The 16,626-nt window shown below is 33.4% G+C and overlaps 1 protein-coding gene across 12 annotated transcripts in view; it reads right to left on the reverse strand.

Moving 5' to 3' along the window:
• Window positions 1-1,259: 1,259 nt before the first annotated feature.
• aPKC (protein kinase C iota type) overlaps window positions 1,260-16,626 on the reverse strand; it is a 28,973-nt gene continuing 13,606 nt past the window's right edge. Inside the window, exons 9-19 of one of the 12 annotated variants that reach the window (XR_013876038.1) lie at window positions 16,263-16,339; window positions 15,379-15,453; window positions 14,727-14,846; window positions 14,110-14,207; window positions 12,959-13,083; window positions 11,882-11,966; window positions 10,962-11,100; window positions 4,250-4,458; window positions 3,212-3,545; window positions 1,687-1,823; window positions 1,260-1,459 (exon numbers count right to left, since the gene is read on the reverse strand). Coding sequence is in view for 1 of the 12 variants with exons in the window: in XM_080150248.1 (XP_080006374.1) it covers window positions 3,380-3,545; window positions 4,250-4,458; window positions 10,962-11,100; window positions 11,882-11,966; window positions 12,959-13,083; window positions 14,110-14,207; window positions 14,727-14,846; window positions 15,379-15,453; window positions 16,263-16,339 (1,094 nt within the window). In the remaining 11 variants the exon portion in view is untranslated. Of the gene's footprint in view, window positions 1,460-1,558; window positions 3,546-4,249; window positions 4,459-10,961; window positions 11,101-11,881; window positions 11,967-12,958; window positions 13,084-14,109; window positions 14,208-14,726; window positions 14,847-15,378; window positions 15,454-16,262; window positions 16,340-16,626 lie in introns of those variants that run through there. The other 11 variants (XR_013876002.1, XR_013876008.1, XR_013875978.1 and 8 more) reach the window with 11 other exon arrangements.

Below are 16,626 nucleotides of genomic sequence, written 5' to 3' on the forward strand. Positions count from 1 at the left end.
TGGTCATTGTCTTATCCCTTTAGATCCCTGATAGCGCGGACTTTTTTAGGTAGAGCGCCCAACTTTCATAATGGTCAGGTGTGGTTTCTTTATTTTTTTATTATCTGCATTACAGTGTAATCCAGACTTTTATTAACCTTATTATTTGGTGTGAAATTTATGTCCAAAAAGTTGAAGAAACCATCCCCAAGCGCGCGAGACTAACACCATGATAAACAAAATTTCAAATGAAATCTAAAAAGTGTAACATTTCAAGATTTTTTGGTTAAGGCAACTTTAAATATTTTTAAAAATCACGCTAACTTGGTAAAGTGGTAGGTTCATGTGTTGTGCATGTCCTTTAATATCTCGTAAACGGCTAAACAGCTCTTCCCACATTTTCAAGGGAGTTTTATTTTATTCCAGGGGTGTTTATAAGCTAATTGGTGGAGAAGGGAGTACTGTACGACACCACTTTTAGAAACATGTCCATAGACGTCCAAGCTTTTTATTTTTTTTTTTTTGGGGGGGGGGGGTAAATACCCCCTCCTAAATGGTTGGGGGTGCCAACGGCACCCCTAGGGTAGGGGTAAATTTTAAATGGGGAGGGGGGTAATCGCCCCATTAACCCCCCCCCTTGGACGTCTATGAACATGTCCCCGAGATAAGTATCCCCCACACCCCAAATAAAATTCTTTCTTTTTAAGAACAAAATTATCAATTATTCATAACACTACATTGGGCTATGGGCGCAACCACTCATTATTAGGTTCTATTGAGAGGGGTGGGGCAATTTTCTAGAGTGTCACATCTCAAGTGCTAGCAAAGATTTCTGCAGGGGAGGAGGGACCTTGAGTAGGTATGAGAAGACTTTAATTTCTCTTCTCGAGGAGGTGTTGACACTCAACTTCCCCCAGAATGAAATAGCAAAAATCCATGTTAAATGTATGCTGAGATTTTAAGCTTGTGATGGACAAATATAGTAATAGTTATTTATGGCATTATAAACAGCATTCCGCGGATATAAAAATTTACAATCATAAGATTAAAACGAGTTTTGTTATCCCCGAGATGTCGAAGGCACGCTAAAAAAACTGGTTTTAATATTATTATTGAACATTTCTTATATTCGTAGAAAACTGGATATTAATACGATAGGATGTATGATATTTAAGTGTGGCTGAGAACCGGTTCTTATCCACCGGAAAAAAATTTGTTTCGAAGCCATAATAGAAAATTATTGACTTGGTATAATCTATAAATGTTATATGATCAAACACTTTTTTAAAGAAATAATATTTATTTTTGTTTAGTTTCAATAAAGAATCATTAAAACATACATATTATAAAAATATAAATAAAACCTATTATCTCATTACAAAATTATTTCTATTACAATCTTTTTGATAACATCAAAAATATATCTTTTAAACTGCAATAGTTTTCCATAAAATAAATACATAATTTAAAAGTAAATGCGCTTTCCCCGAATGTGCCTTGTTGAGCAAAGAACCCCCCCCCCCCCCACCATACTTTCAAAATAAAATGAAAATAAGTGGAGAAGGTCTTTTATTTATTATATTATATTAGCCCCTCAGTTAAAGGCCCTGCAGGGTAAGGATTCCTGGAGGGGTTAGGAATAGAAGAAAAAAAACTATTTAATCTATTTAAAAAATAAGGGAGGGAGGTTCAGAGCTCGGCACGCACTTTGAGGGAAAGCATCAAAAATGCTCATACGCTTAAATTACAAAATATTTTTTACATACTTTCTCAAAATGCATTTGTTATCACTCTGACATTAAATATACATTAAAAACTTTAACATTTTGATCTTTTTTATCCAACTGTTAAAAACATTTATACTTGTTAAAAGTACAAATATTTAAATGCAATTTACAAGCTAATTTAACTACCCTGATAAAAAATAACATGTTTAATAAAATGCACAATCTTTCTGTATGACCGGTTTTGTTGAAAAATTAGTGGTAAATAAAGTTTATCAAATAATAAAAATATATCTTAAAGATAGCTGTATTTGATAAATAATAATAAAATTTTAATTAAAAAAAGGTTTAATTCCGCTTTTTAAACTTAAAAGAAAAATGTGAAAAAATCAACCAATTCATTGAATAATGAAATGAACGTGAATTATAAAACATTTTAAAATTCCTATAAGGTACCAGAAATTTCAAGATTTAAACTTAATAAATATCTGTTTAATGTACCTAAAGACGAAATATAAAAGGCAAGACAAGTTAATATTTATCTTTGTGATTATTTCTAAAACCCCTTTTGATCCACTGGTTTTAGAAAAAAAGGCAAAAGCATTTAAAAAATATATAATTAATAATACCTAGGTACTAACTTAATAATTTTTCTGGTTTTAAAATAAATTTTTGCTTGTATTTTTTTAATATAATATACCTTGCCCTATAATCTGAAGAAGCCTAAATTTGATGTAGTACAGCATGGTTTAAAATATATCTTGCTTCATGTTCAAGAACTTAATTTGGATCAAGTGCAGTTCACAGCAAAATGTTGCTGGTAACGATTATCTAAAAAAATCTCCAAAAAGACTGCTAACTGCCAAACGGCTGGACGTACATTTCATGCCTCACACAGTTTTAGCAGTAAAACAAGGCCTACAAATAATCTGGAATAGTCAAGATCCAATGATGCACAGGGAAAGCTTCACTGAAGAAAAAACGCGTAATATAAGCATTTTCTTGCGCATTTATGCGCACTGTGGGATGTGCATTAATGACTACTCTAGATAATTTGTAAGCCATCTCTTGACAGTTAAAATTTTGTTCGAACATAATATATTCATTCCACCGTTTGGCCGCTAGAAGCCTTTAAAGTTCATATATTTTGTGGAGATAATCCCTACTATGAATATTTTACCGTGAACTGTACTAGATCCCTTAATTTAATATGAATCATAGTTGAAATGCACAAGGAAAATGAAAACCTGCAACTCAATGTTCAAGACAAGGATAAGGATTCAACGATTTTTTTCGATTAAAATCATATAATATATGTATGTACTTTTTATGTTCACAGCATTTAACTTATTTTCTGTCGATAAAACCCTTTTTTTCATTTCATTAGTTTCTTTTCTAATATTTTTTAATATTTATTAATTTGTCCTTTATCACTGATTCGAACATATTACTTGCAGTAACCGAAATTCAAAGTAAATACTAAATAGAATTACACGATGTTCAGATACATAATATTTCAATATTCATCTTTATAAATATTCAAACTATAATATCAAAAATATTTGTTTCAGTATCAAACACCAATTTCTTTGATTGTCACATTTTCATAATATAAATAATCACTTGAAAATCAAGACTTGTTTCTTTCATTAATTACTATCTAAATCAATGTTTGCTTAGACAACATCTTCAGCAGACATAAGCAATGGGTTGACGTACTCGAATCCCTCGAATTCTGTCTGGTCAATGCGACCAATGATGCTTGGATCATCCGGTGTCAGCTGGACAGGTTCGTCTGTGAACTCTGGAGGGAAGTTTGTCAGGTCTTTATCGTTCTCTAGCCTGAAATTATTATTATATTAAGCTAATAATAGATTTATAACCAGAGATGGACTGTCAGACACAAAAATCCGTCAACTTAAAAAAAAAAACGAGGGAGCTACGAAATATTTGGACCATTTATTGTCCCCAAAACTATCTTTATGCTAGTAAATTTTTACTATTTATATATGCAAGAAATTATTGAACCAAAATGTGTTCTGACCAATAATATGGCTAGATTGTTCCTAAACTGTTTTCTTATTGGTCCAATTTAAGGATTTAGATCTCCGATATTATTAAAATATCTGATAATGTTTGGAAAGAAAAGGAAGTTGCGGGTTTCATCGTATTTTCACAGTAGCTTTAGAAAGGTTATTTTAGGTTTATTAGAAAAAGGAGAAAAGCTACTGCGAAAATACGACGAAATCCGCAACTTCGTTTTCTTTCCATGATCCTAATGTTTTTGTAAAAAATTATCTTAGTTTTATTGCAAACTATATTATTGACTTTCTTAAGAAGCACAAAGCAACAACTAAAAGACAAGCTTGATGATAATTTTAGGTTAAGCTAAAGTAAAGTAAGCCCCACATGGATAGTCCCCTGTAGGGCTAGAAGCATGATTTCTTCTTCAAAAATTTGATCATAGTTATAATAGCGATTAGTGTTAACAATTACAGCATGCAGCCTACCACTTTTTCTAGAAACAATAAATAAAGCAAATTTACCTAGGTCTATATGGGGGAGGAATTTGTTTCTGTTCTAATAGCTCCCACTCAATAGTTTTAAAGAAGGGGTGGGCCATGATCTCCATGAAGCCACCCTCCCTGTTGCAGCCCAATCTGTCTGCGGGGTTCTTGTTCAGGAAACCCTTGAGGATGCTGGCAGCTTTCACGGATAAGGATCTCGGGATACGGATGGTTTTCTCAAGAATCACCTGAAATCAATTAGGATAAGTGCATCATGAAAGATAAAGTCATTAACTTATATTCCAGTATGGCTGCAAAACTGATTAGGATCCCCTGGATTAGAACCGGTTCTCAGCCATACTGAGAAATCATGTATAGCATCGTATTACAGACGATTTTCCATTGCCGTTGACTTCAGCCCCTCGAGGCTAACAAAACTGGTATTAATCTTTTAATTTTTCACTTTTATATCCGCGGAAAGCAGTCTATCATAAAATGTGTAAAATAACTATAAACATTTTTACCCTAATTATTGAATAGCTGCACCACTTACAATTATGTAACTCTAGAACTTGTGATATGGGGAGGATTAAGATAATTGGCGATAAATTGATGTTCACTGAAATCCTCATTACGATAAATAAATTACACTTTCTTAGTTATTGATGAAAACGTTGATGGGACCAAAGCAAGGTTTCATAAAAGTCCCAAAAGTTTTTAGCCAACGAATTGGATAATGGTGTTTATAAAACTTTGGAGAAAAGTATAATATACAGTTCAATATCCATTCCCTCTCAACTCCCTCTCATTGATGACATAACTGTACAATGTACATTAATTTACCGTCCATTGTACTATCCCAGAAATCTATGGGTTATACCTACATCTGGTAAATTGTAAATAGTTAGCGTATAGATTCCGAATAGTATGTAAAGAAAACTTTTAATTGAAAACATTATTAACAAATAAAAGTTTCCATCAAGAAAAGATCAAATCAATCTTATATATAACTTTTTCTTAATACTTTTTTTTCTTGGCTTCTTAACTTGTTATAAGTTTTGGATGACTAGGTAGTTATTTTTTTTATTGCATTAATTCTTTCATATTAAAAATCTGAAAGTTTAAAAACTAGGTATTTGGTAAGTATAAATTTTTTTTTTGGTAATTTTAGAAACTTTTTTCCCCTTATTTTTTTTGTGTTTTTAAATTAACTTCTAGCGACTGCGCCCCTAGCATATGGCACATGGAAGGACACAAAAATAGCCTAAAACCATACATACCCACCCTTTTTATAAAAATAAAATAGCCTAAAACCATCCCGAGACCTATAAGTAGCTTCACTGTAAAGGAGGACCATATCGGTTTAGCGGTTAGAGATCCTTCGCTACAGACAAAAAAAAGCTTACTACTTTATACATTAGTATATAATTAAAGTAAAACAATAGAGGGGGGAAGGGGTTAAATAACTGTATTTCCCCCTCCCCGTGGACCCTGTGCCACATTAAATTGGATGTTAGTATATCAGCCTATAGCGTCGGAAATATTAACACAGCTCTTTCGCTACATAAGAGTAGAAAGCAATTTGCTAAAAAAGGTCCCCAACATAGGATCCAGATAGTTGTCTGGGTTATACATTTATACCTTATGTATACATTAATATGTGGTATTTCAAAATGTATTTTTAAATCTTGAAAAATATGGGTAGTTTTGAATTATTACATATACGATCGAAATAAATTCTTCTAAAAAACCATCATAATTTATGATCAAAACTTAAAACTCATTTTCAAATTTTATTTGTCTCTGAAGTCTTAAACATGTGTAGACAGCGCAAGGCATAAATTCTAAAGTTATAATAAGTTATCAGGCTTGAGCAATATAAGGGAATGGTATTCAACAATCAAATAATATTTAAGTTGTTTGTAATTGTACTTTAACTTTTTTCAGGGAGGGAGGGGAAATTGGACTGTAAAACTTAACAATGCTGGTCCTCAAAGTTCTATGAAATTGCTCTCCTATTCGTTGGCCTAAAAACTTTGGGTACTTTTATTAAATCCTGATTGGTTGGGTTATAAAAGCTGTGTCCAAACTTTTCAAGCAATAATTTTGATTTATAGCAGTGGTAATATTGTTTATCATCATTGGAGACATAAACACTGCAAATACGCACAAACAGTCCATAATTAAAACTGAGTAAAATCTGGAAATATATGTCCCTGTTCTCGGCTTGGAGAGGGGGAAATAGGAATTATAAATCTTAAGTTTGTGAAAATTTCTCTGTTTTTCTCCTTAAATAAGATAAATGTATTGTTTGTGTCTTGCAGGGATCTAAAGGGATAAGACAATGGCCGCTGAATTGATGTACATCCCCAATGATGATGCCAAAAATTACCCCTTCTGCAGATTACAATTAGTGGTTGAAGCGTTTAGATGCTCATCTAATTAAAACAACTAATCATAATTCAAAAAAGTCCCCAAATTTGTTAAGCCAACAAATAAGAAAACGTTTTTGGGGACTATTATAATAAACAGCCCAATGTCCCCTCCCACCCTGGTGTCTTTGGTGTTTTACAAGACCAAAAAAAAAATAATTGAAAAAAATAGCGATTCTATTAATAATCTATATAATAAGTTAAGTAAAATTATTTATATCTGTCTGTACCGAAGGATCTCTCTAACCGCCGAACCGATATGGTTCTCCTTTAGTGTATCTTCTCATAGATCCTGAAAATTTTGTGGGACAGAAATCACCAAAAAAAATAAAATAGCGCCGCCTAGCAAATATTTTTTTTGTAAACAGCTGATCTTAACATAGATTAAAAGAAAAATATTTTAAGAGCATCTTGAGACCTCTAGGGTGTAGCCTCTAGCCCTGTGTTATAAAGCAGTTGGTTTTTTGCATGTACTTTAATATATTGCTTATCGGTGAACCAACGAATGAAAAAAACGTTTTTTTAAGATCAAGTAAGACAGTATTGTCGGTTAGAAAATTTTGTTATACTAAACTATTATTTTAATTCATTCTTTTATGTGTACTACAGACTGGCCAGCCAATTTTGAAAATAAAAAACGTACAAAACGTACACACAAAAAATACGTTACGTACATAAAAAAACGTACAAAAAACGTACAAAACGTACATTCCTAATAAAAATGATGTTTATATTTTCCTAGTTACCTATTATCAAAACATTTAAGTCTACTAGCGGAGAAACACCATAACGGACCATAGCGGACTGACAGACACAAGATATCCTATTACTTTATTAAAGAGAACTAGCGCCTACTCTCCTAAAGACCTCTAGGGGCACTTGAGAAGGGGAGGGTTGAATTCAATAACCCAATTTTTTTTATTTTAGATTTAAAAAGAATAAGTAAAAAACATGGATAACAACATACATAAGTAGCGAAGCTCTAAAGTTTTATATAGACATCTGGAAAAATTTAACTATAAAAAATCAGTGAGCAATTAAAGTTCTTTTTTGGGGGGAGGAGGTAATTTTTTCTAAAGTCGATTTCTCTTGGAAGGGTGGATGGTGATACTCTTCCCCAAAATAGTTATAAAACTTCCAAGAACCTATGAGAAGCTATCCTGTTAAGGAGAACCATATCGGTTCAGCGGTTAGCGAGATCCTTTGGTACAAATAAACAGACATCCTGTTATCTATAATACAAAGTAGAAAGATGTCTGTCCGTCTGTCCCTTAAGATCTCGGTAACCACTGAACCGATTGGATTCTACTCTTCAGGGTATATACCTATTGGTCCTGTGGAGGTTTTAAGCTATTTTTTGGGGGGGTGGGACACCCCCACCCCCCCAAAAAACAAAAAAAAACAACCCCCCATTTTGTAGGAGATATCCTTAGTCCTTTGTAGAAGATATCCTTTGTGGAAGATTTCCTTTGTAGAAGATTTCCTTGGTCTTTATTTTTTTTTTTTACAAATTTCACCTTACTCTTTTTTGATCACCTCTTGGGGCAAAGCCCCTAGAGGCTAGGGGCGAAGCCGCTAGTTATCTAGAAAGTATATCCTATTATAAGGACCAGCGACTACGCCCTTAGAGGCCTCTAGAGAAACTTGATTAAGGGGGAGTTGAATTCAAACACCCAATTTTATATTTTCTATTTAAAAATAAAAAGTAAAACACAAGGATGACAACATCCTTAAGTAGCTAAGCTCAAAAGTTATGGATGGAAATCTGGGAAAATAAATAAACTAGGCATAGAGTAGTGTCATAAAAAAAAACATTTAGCTTATTCAAATAAATCACAAAACCTTTTTAAAAAGCGCAGCCGCTAGTAATAGGATATAGGGTTATTTTGCCTAATGCTAAAGATCTCAGAAAATACTAGTCTTTAAAACAATGTCTGTCTGTCTGAAGCTTAAGATCTTGGTAATAGCTGAACAGATTCGGTTCTACTCTTCAGGGAATATATCTACTGGTCCTGTGGTGGCTTTAGGCTATTTTCTTGGAGTGTGGAAAACCCAACCCCCCAAGAAAACCACCACCCCTTAATTTATTTTTGTAAACTAATGCAAATAAGCTGGGTGGGGCCTAAATGAAAAAAAATCATCACAATATCTTTTTTTCGTTTTTTTTTACTAATTACGAACAAACGATCCTATAAAGGAGGGAACGAATCCTCTAGAGGCTAGGGGCGAAGCCGCTAATCCTAGTAGTAAGTAAAAAGCTTTAAGTGTCCCACCCCCCAAGAAAATAGCTTAAAAATATTCCCTGAAGAGTAGAACCTAATAGGTTCAGTGGTTACTGAGATCTTAAGCTTCTAAAAGACAGACGGACAAACAGACAGACAGACATCATTCTACTTTGTATTATAGATAATATACTATTTTCGTAATACTTTTTATACAAATACAAATACATATACAAATACTTTTATACTTATATTTGATTCTTATTCTTTAAAAACTGAAGATACCAAAAAGTAAGACTTCTTAATCCTAAACTGAACACCATATGATATCTCGGAAAATTTACCTAAGTAGATAGGTATATAAAAAATTTGAAAAAAAATATTGTTAAATCTATTACAGGTTAGTTGCACAAAGTGCATTTAGACTTGAAAATAGTCAACTGCATATCATTTTCTGTTCAATTCTTTAAACTATATCTATAAAACATATATTTCAAATCCATAAATTTAAACTATAAGTTCTAAAAACATACATATATCACATATTTTACCAACATATTTTTGTTCTATGAAAATTTAAGATATTATTGAATTTATTTTTTATAATACACCTATAGTTATTGTTAAAATTTTCGTACAAAACATACAAATTACTTTTCTGCTAATATTTGATTCTTATTATTTTTAAAAAAACGTAAAACGTACAAAAATACAAATTTCAAAATACGTTACGTACACATATCAAAATAACGTCCAGAACGTACACAGATTCGATGCGTAACGTACAAAACGTACAAAACGTACACTCTGGCCAGTCTGGTACTAGCTGCTTCGCCCCTAGCCTCTAGGGGCTTGGGCCCCAAGAGGTTTAATCAAACCACATTTTCGTATTTTAGATTTAAAATAAGAATTTAAAAAAAACTTTTCTTTGGGGGGGAATTTTTCATTTTTTAGGGGGGTTGGGGGACGGGGTGTCCCACCCCCCAAGAAAATAGTTATAAACCTTCCCGGGACCTATGAGAAGCTACCCTGTAAAGGAGAACCCGATCGGTTCAGCGGTTAGCGAGATCCCTCGCTACAAACAAACAGACAGACAAACAAACAGGCAAACAAACAGACAGACAGACATCGTTCTACTTTGTATTATAGATTGCGAAAACTCTCTTAATGTCTAGGCAGTGTTTGTTTGTGTGGGAGGGGGAGGGGGGAGGATTGTTTGTGTGATCTTAGATTATTTCTATTTTCGTTTTATTCCTAAAATTGTAAATAATCTATTTTCTATAGGTACAAAGAAAATAAAAAGTAAAGGGTTACGTAAATGTTTTATACAAAAAAAAATTATTATTAAAATTGTATTCAGTGAATAGTCTTTCATCTGTTTGAAATTCAGTTTTCTTTTTAAGTTTTAAATACAAAACTTTTCTACAAATGATATTTTAGTCTTTTATAATTAATGCAATTATCAAAATATATTTGAACATTTTTATTTTATGGACACTTAATATTGGTGTTGGTCAGGATAGAAGATAGTTAAACCCAAGAAAGGGTTAAAACTACCCCCCTCCGACAAAAAATATCTTTGAAGTTTTTTTTCTTCTAAAACTAAAACCAATTCTCTGGGAAACCATACCACTCCTTCCTTTTTATAATGCGAAGCAACTATTATAACAGACTTAACTATTGAAAAGCTTTCGAGCCAAAAAAAACATTGAATGATTGAATAGGTTTGCTTAAAAATTAAAGTATGCACATTCATAAACTTCATAATGGCGAATCATGAAAATTGAGAATTTTTCCTTCTTTTTTCTTAAATTTGTTTTGTGATTTTAAACTTTATGGTTTTTCAGAAAATCAGAGATCTTTAGGGATAAGACAATAAATGATATAAAGATTTACATCTCCCTATGATGATAAACAAAATACCCTTTCTGTAGATAAAAAAATTTTAGTTGAAAAGTTTGGACCATCATTTTAATAAAAGTAACACTAGTTTTTAGGCCAACGACTAGGATACCGTGGTTATAAAACTTTGGGTACCAGTATAATTTACAGACCGAATGTTTTAGCGAACCTTCTCTACAAATCAGGACAACCCACCTGGAACAAATAGTCCTCAGTATTTTGATCAGGATTGTCGGATGCGCCTACAATATCGAACGGGGATCTTCCCGCCAACATCTCGTACAGCAGAACTCCCAGCGCCCACCAATCTACAGAGAAGCTGTAATCCTCAGCCCTACACAAAATAAAAAAGTTAAAAGTCGTCTTTAATTGAGTACAAGTAAAAAAGAGTACCTAATTACTCATGTGTATCTTGGAATCTAACCAAAATCATGACACTTTATGGTTAAATAAAAAAAAACGTTTTTAAAAAAAGCTTGATCCTAATGTTAATGATATGCAGGGCCCTAGAGAAAACGAAAAAGAAAACGTTTTTATAAGACTTAGGGGACTAGTGTAATAAATAGCCCAATGTCCCATCCCTTCCTGATGTTATGCGTCTTTTTTTAAAAAAAAAAGTTTTAATTAATAATATAAATACGTCAACATAGCAAGAATTAGTACTTAACTTATCTATCTATCTACTGACTGATCTAAAAGCATAGATATTTTACCCTAGAAGGTCAGTTAAACACAAAAAATTTCAACTTAAAAAGAACACCAGACATTAGAGTAAAACACTAAAGGGAAAAAGGGTTAAATAACTGTATCTCCCAATCGCAACCGTCTTGTGCGACCTTTCTATTGGGTCATTGAATATCAACCAATGGTATCGCTTATATTACACAGCCGAGTAGCAGAAAATAATTTAGAAGCAGACGAAAAAGGTCTTTGAAAAATGAAGGGAGGTAGTTGTCTGTATATACATCTATACTATAGATACCTATAGATACCTATAGATACTATGTTCACCAGACACTTACTGGTGGTTGAATCATTTCCGTGGTGAACAAATAAAAGCAATATTTTAGTCCCAAGTATCAAAAAATTGTTTTTCCTCCCATATAGTCAATTACCTTAAAATTTCCGGAGCGATGTAATTAGGAGTTCCACAGAATGTTGAGGTTGTGTCGCCAGTTCGAATACCCTCTTTACACATACCTAAACAGCAAGATAAATCATAAGATAGCGCAGCTACGTCATAATTTCCTTCATATATTTGTATTTTATGTTTGGATGTATACTAAAACTTCTTGTAGATCTTGTCTTTTTATATCTTTAAAAGGACAACAAAAGTAATTTTTTTCAGGGTATGCTTTTTTATAGAGTCAGGTGTGATTTTACTTGAAAGGTTGGTTAAAAACCTTCACGGGACCTACAATAAGCTTAACTGTAAAGGAGAGCCATAGCGGAACAGTAGTTACCGAAAGACACTCAAACAGATACACATCCTGTTACTTAATAAAACCGATGAAGTTCTCCTTTTCAGGGTGCTTAGTATAGGTTTTAGGCGATGAACATATTTAGGGAAAGTATATCCCCCCCTTAAATAGCCCTAGATGGAAGGGACGGAAACCCTACAAAGCAATTTAATTTTTTTCAAGACGTACTTAACCATGAAAAGCAATAAAGATATATTTATGATGAAAAAAACTTGATATCACGGTGACGCTAACGTTGCAAATTTTTTTTTGCAATGTCATTGAAGTAACCTATTCTTATAAGTATACTCAGAAACCCCACAAACATTCATATTGGGTTAAAAGCATGGGCGTGCGTATGGGGGGGGGGTAGGGGACAAAACTGTATCAAGTCAGTGCACTGGTTGAATGTGTAAATAATGTAAAGATTTGTAGTCATATGGAAATAATTAAGCAATTTGAATAGGTGGAAATTCAACTTTGAGGATTTTTTGAGGAAGACAATGGCCGATACATTGATGATACACAAAATTACAACTTCTTCAGATTACAATTAGTGGTTGAAATGTCTGGACACCTTAGTTAATTAACGAATAAAAATTCCCAAAGTCCCCAGTTTTTAAAGCAACGAATAAGAAAACGTTAATATAAAGCTTTAGGGACTAGTGTAATAAACAGCCAAATGTCCCCTCCAACCCTGGGGACTGGGGAGAAGCTGAGATAAAAACTTACCATAATCAGTAAGTTTGATATGTCCCTCATGATCCAGAAGTACATTATCCAGCTTCAAATCTCTGTAGATAATTCCCCGCTGGTGAAGATAGTTCAGCGCCAGACAGATTTCAGCAGAATAAAACCTGAAAAATAATAATACAAGGAAAAATCTCAAGATAATATGAAATTAAAAGCCTTCCTGGCCTCTCAAATAGAAGCTTGATAGGGTTCAAGGTTGACTATTTAATATTGTAATTTGAACATCTCCTAATGAATCAAAACCCTGTACTACAAGACAAACTCGTCTAAAAAATTAATAGTAGACCATAAATAATGAATGAAAGCTATTACCAATATGAAATGTTCATGTTATGTCTTCATATGCCTTGGTTTTATTAAATACATAGTATAAAATGATTAAATCATAAAATATATTAACTTTTAAAAATTATGCTAAGAACATAAATAAACATTAGTAATTTTCTAGTTAGTGCAGCTATTCTACAATTATGTTAGTTTACCTGGCGTGTTCTTCAGGTAGCCTGCGCTGTCTCTGCATGTGGAACATCAAGTCTCCACCTTGTACAATTATTTCTATTTACCTGGCGTGTTCTTCAGGTAGCCTGCGCTGTCTCTGCATGTGGAACATCAAGTCTCCACCCCGTACAATTATGTTTGTTTACCTGGCGTGTTCTTCAGGTAGCCTGCGCTGTCTCTGCATGTGGAACATCAAGTCTCCACCCCGTACTATTATGTTTGTTTACCTGGCGTGTTCTTCAGGTAGCCTGCGCTGTCTCTGCATGTGGAACATCAAGTCTCCACCCCGTACAATTATGTTTGTTTACCTGGCGTGTTCTTCAGGTAGCCTGCGCTGTCTCTGCATGTGGAACATCAAGTCTCCACCCCGTACTATTATGTTTGTTTACCTGGCGTGTTCTTCAGGTAGCCTGCGCTGTCTCTGCATGTGGAACATCAAGTCTCCACCCCGTACAATTATGTTAGTTTACCTGGCGTGTTCTTCGGGTAGCCTGCACTGTCTCTGCATGTGGAACATCAAGTCTCCACCCCGTACAATTATTTTTGTTTACCTGGCGTGTTTTTCAGGTAGCCTGCGCTGACTCTACATGTGGAACATCAAGTCTCCACCCCGTACAATTATTTTTGTTTACCTGGCGTGTTCTTCAGGTAGCCTGCGCTGTCTCTGCATGTGGAACATCAAGTCTCCACCACGTACAAACTCTATCACAAAGAATAACCGGGAAGAGGTCTGAAATAATTTTAAATTACTTGATTATAATCTTCCATTTTTATTAAATATTAGGAAACAATCTTCCTAGATGGTGTAAATATTTTACATTTCTTAAGTATTAATGTAAAAAAATAAAGTAGGAAGGGGTTAAATAAATGTATGTTCCAACCCCGTTGACCATGTGCCGAATTAGGTCTTTGAATATCAGCCAATACCGTAGCAAATATTAACACAGTCAAGTCGCTACAAAGGAGCAGAAAGCAATTTGCTAGCAGAAGAAATCTATACTTATACATTTATTCTTTAAGTAAAATACAAGTCACATTAAGATAAAGCTTTTCTTGATTTTTTTTTTATATGTATATTCTGTGTAGTTTTAATTATACATGATATAATATGTACTAAAATCAGCTATAAATTCTACCTGGAAGCATGAATGTAACCCAACCATGGATAATTACTGGCAGTTTCAAATACATGTTTTTCTGTTTGTACCCAGTCTATATACTATACACTACAAACAGCTATAAATCCTACCTGGAAGCATGAATGTAATCCAACCAGGAAGGGATGATTACTGGCAGTTTCGAATACATGTTTTTCTGTCTGTACCCAGTCTATATCTTCGTCATCTGTTACCAACTCTTTCTTTATCACCTACAACGAAAAATAAAAATTAATAGATTTAGAATAACAGATTGAAAATTGTATGTAATTCGATGCTATACATAACTTTTTAACTTTACTGAGAACTGGTTCTAATCCACAGAATATTAATCGGTTTCGACCCTATACTGGAATATGTTTCTACTGTGCTTTATAAATGTGGAACATTAAATTAAGTTTTCCTATTTGTAGCCCAAATACTTCTGTTCGTCCATTACATCCCGTGGGATTTTCCGGAAAGTTAAAACAGGTGGTTAGTTGTATGAACAGCAGGAAAGTTAAGGCAAGTGACATCAATTGGGTTGTCTTCTTGCTCTATAGCTGATAAGAAAGCTACTATATCTTATTATCCGGAATAAAATCCGATCATACCAGTCTTGAACTTTCCACAGTTACGACTTATATACAAGGGTCGTATATTAAGACAGTTTATTGTCTGGGGGTGTTGGTCCCTAAAGTTGTTTAGGTTCCTCTCTCACTGACACTTAACACATGACATGACAATTCTAATCCGAAATATTACCTTCATTGCATATATTCTCTTTGTTGATTTCAATTCAACCATTAAAACTTTAGCATAGGAGCCTCTGCCGATAACCTAGAAAATAACATGATTCAATTATGTTGTTACATTATTCTTTTTATCTTAGTGCAAAAGTTTCCAAAACAGTTACTGCAAAAAGTTCTTTGGATAAAAAAGTTAACAGGTAATAAAATATGGAGAAATTTCTTGTTTGAAAATTTTCAAAGGTTTTTTTTTTAATGCAACCATCTCGTAATCTATGATTAAATGGCACTTAGAATTCGAATTTCGATCTGAAATTTTTCATGAGTAATCCTTGGTAGGTCTATTTTCCCTAAATCGAACAAAAAGTTGGAAAAGTAACGGCTGGCGGCTCAGCCGTTTAGCCGTTTTTTGCCTATTTTCAGGGCAAATTCATCATTAATTACGTAGGAATCAACTTTTAAAAACATATTTTTGATTTAATTCATGTTAAATGATAGCAATGACCATTTTTAAAATTTCTAGTACCAACAGCTACCGGCTAGAACCGTTTGATAAGGTTTTTAAGCGAAAAAAATATTATATGGAGATAGGTTTCGTGACTAATGCTCTTAAGATTGGCAAAAGTTGGCAAAATAGCTGAGCCGCCAGCTGTTAACCGTTACTTTTCCAACTTTTTGTTCGATTTAGGGAAAATAGACCTACCAAGGATTATTCATGCAAAATTTCAGATCGAAATTCGAATTCTAAGTGCCATTTAATCACTGATTACGAGATGGTTGCATTAACCCCCCCCCCCCCCTTAAATTAGATTTGTTATTCTAGGTTTGATTTTTTGTATTTTATTGAAAACCTCTTTAACGAGTTAATTAATATTTATTTTTATAAATTGTAAAACAAACCTTAATAAGATCAAAGTCTGCCAGACTGACCATGTTGGACTTGGGTTGATTAGTTCCCTCTGCCCCAGCATCTTCACCTTTACAATAGATATATTAATTAGAGTAATAATAATAATAATGTTGGACTTGGGTTGATTAGTGTCCTCTGCCCCAGCATCTTCACCTTTACAATAGATATATTAATTAGAGTAATAATAATAATAATGTTGGACTTGGGTTGATTAGTTCCCTCTGCCCCAGCATCTTCACCTTTACAATAGATATATTAATTAGAGTAATAATAATAATAATGTTGGACTTGGGTTGATTAGTGTCCTCTGCCCCAGCATCTTCACCTTTACAATAGATATATTAATTAGAGTAA

This window comes from Acartia tonsa, chromosome 2, assembly GCF_053477335.1.
Source record: "Acartia tonsa isolate MP-2025a chromosome 2, ASM5347733v1, whole genome shotgun sequence".
Classification (NCBI taxonomy): domain Eukaryota; kingdom Metazoa; phylum Arthropoda; class Copepoda; order Calanoida; family Acartiidae; genus Acartia; species Acartia tonsa.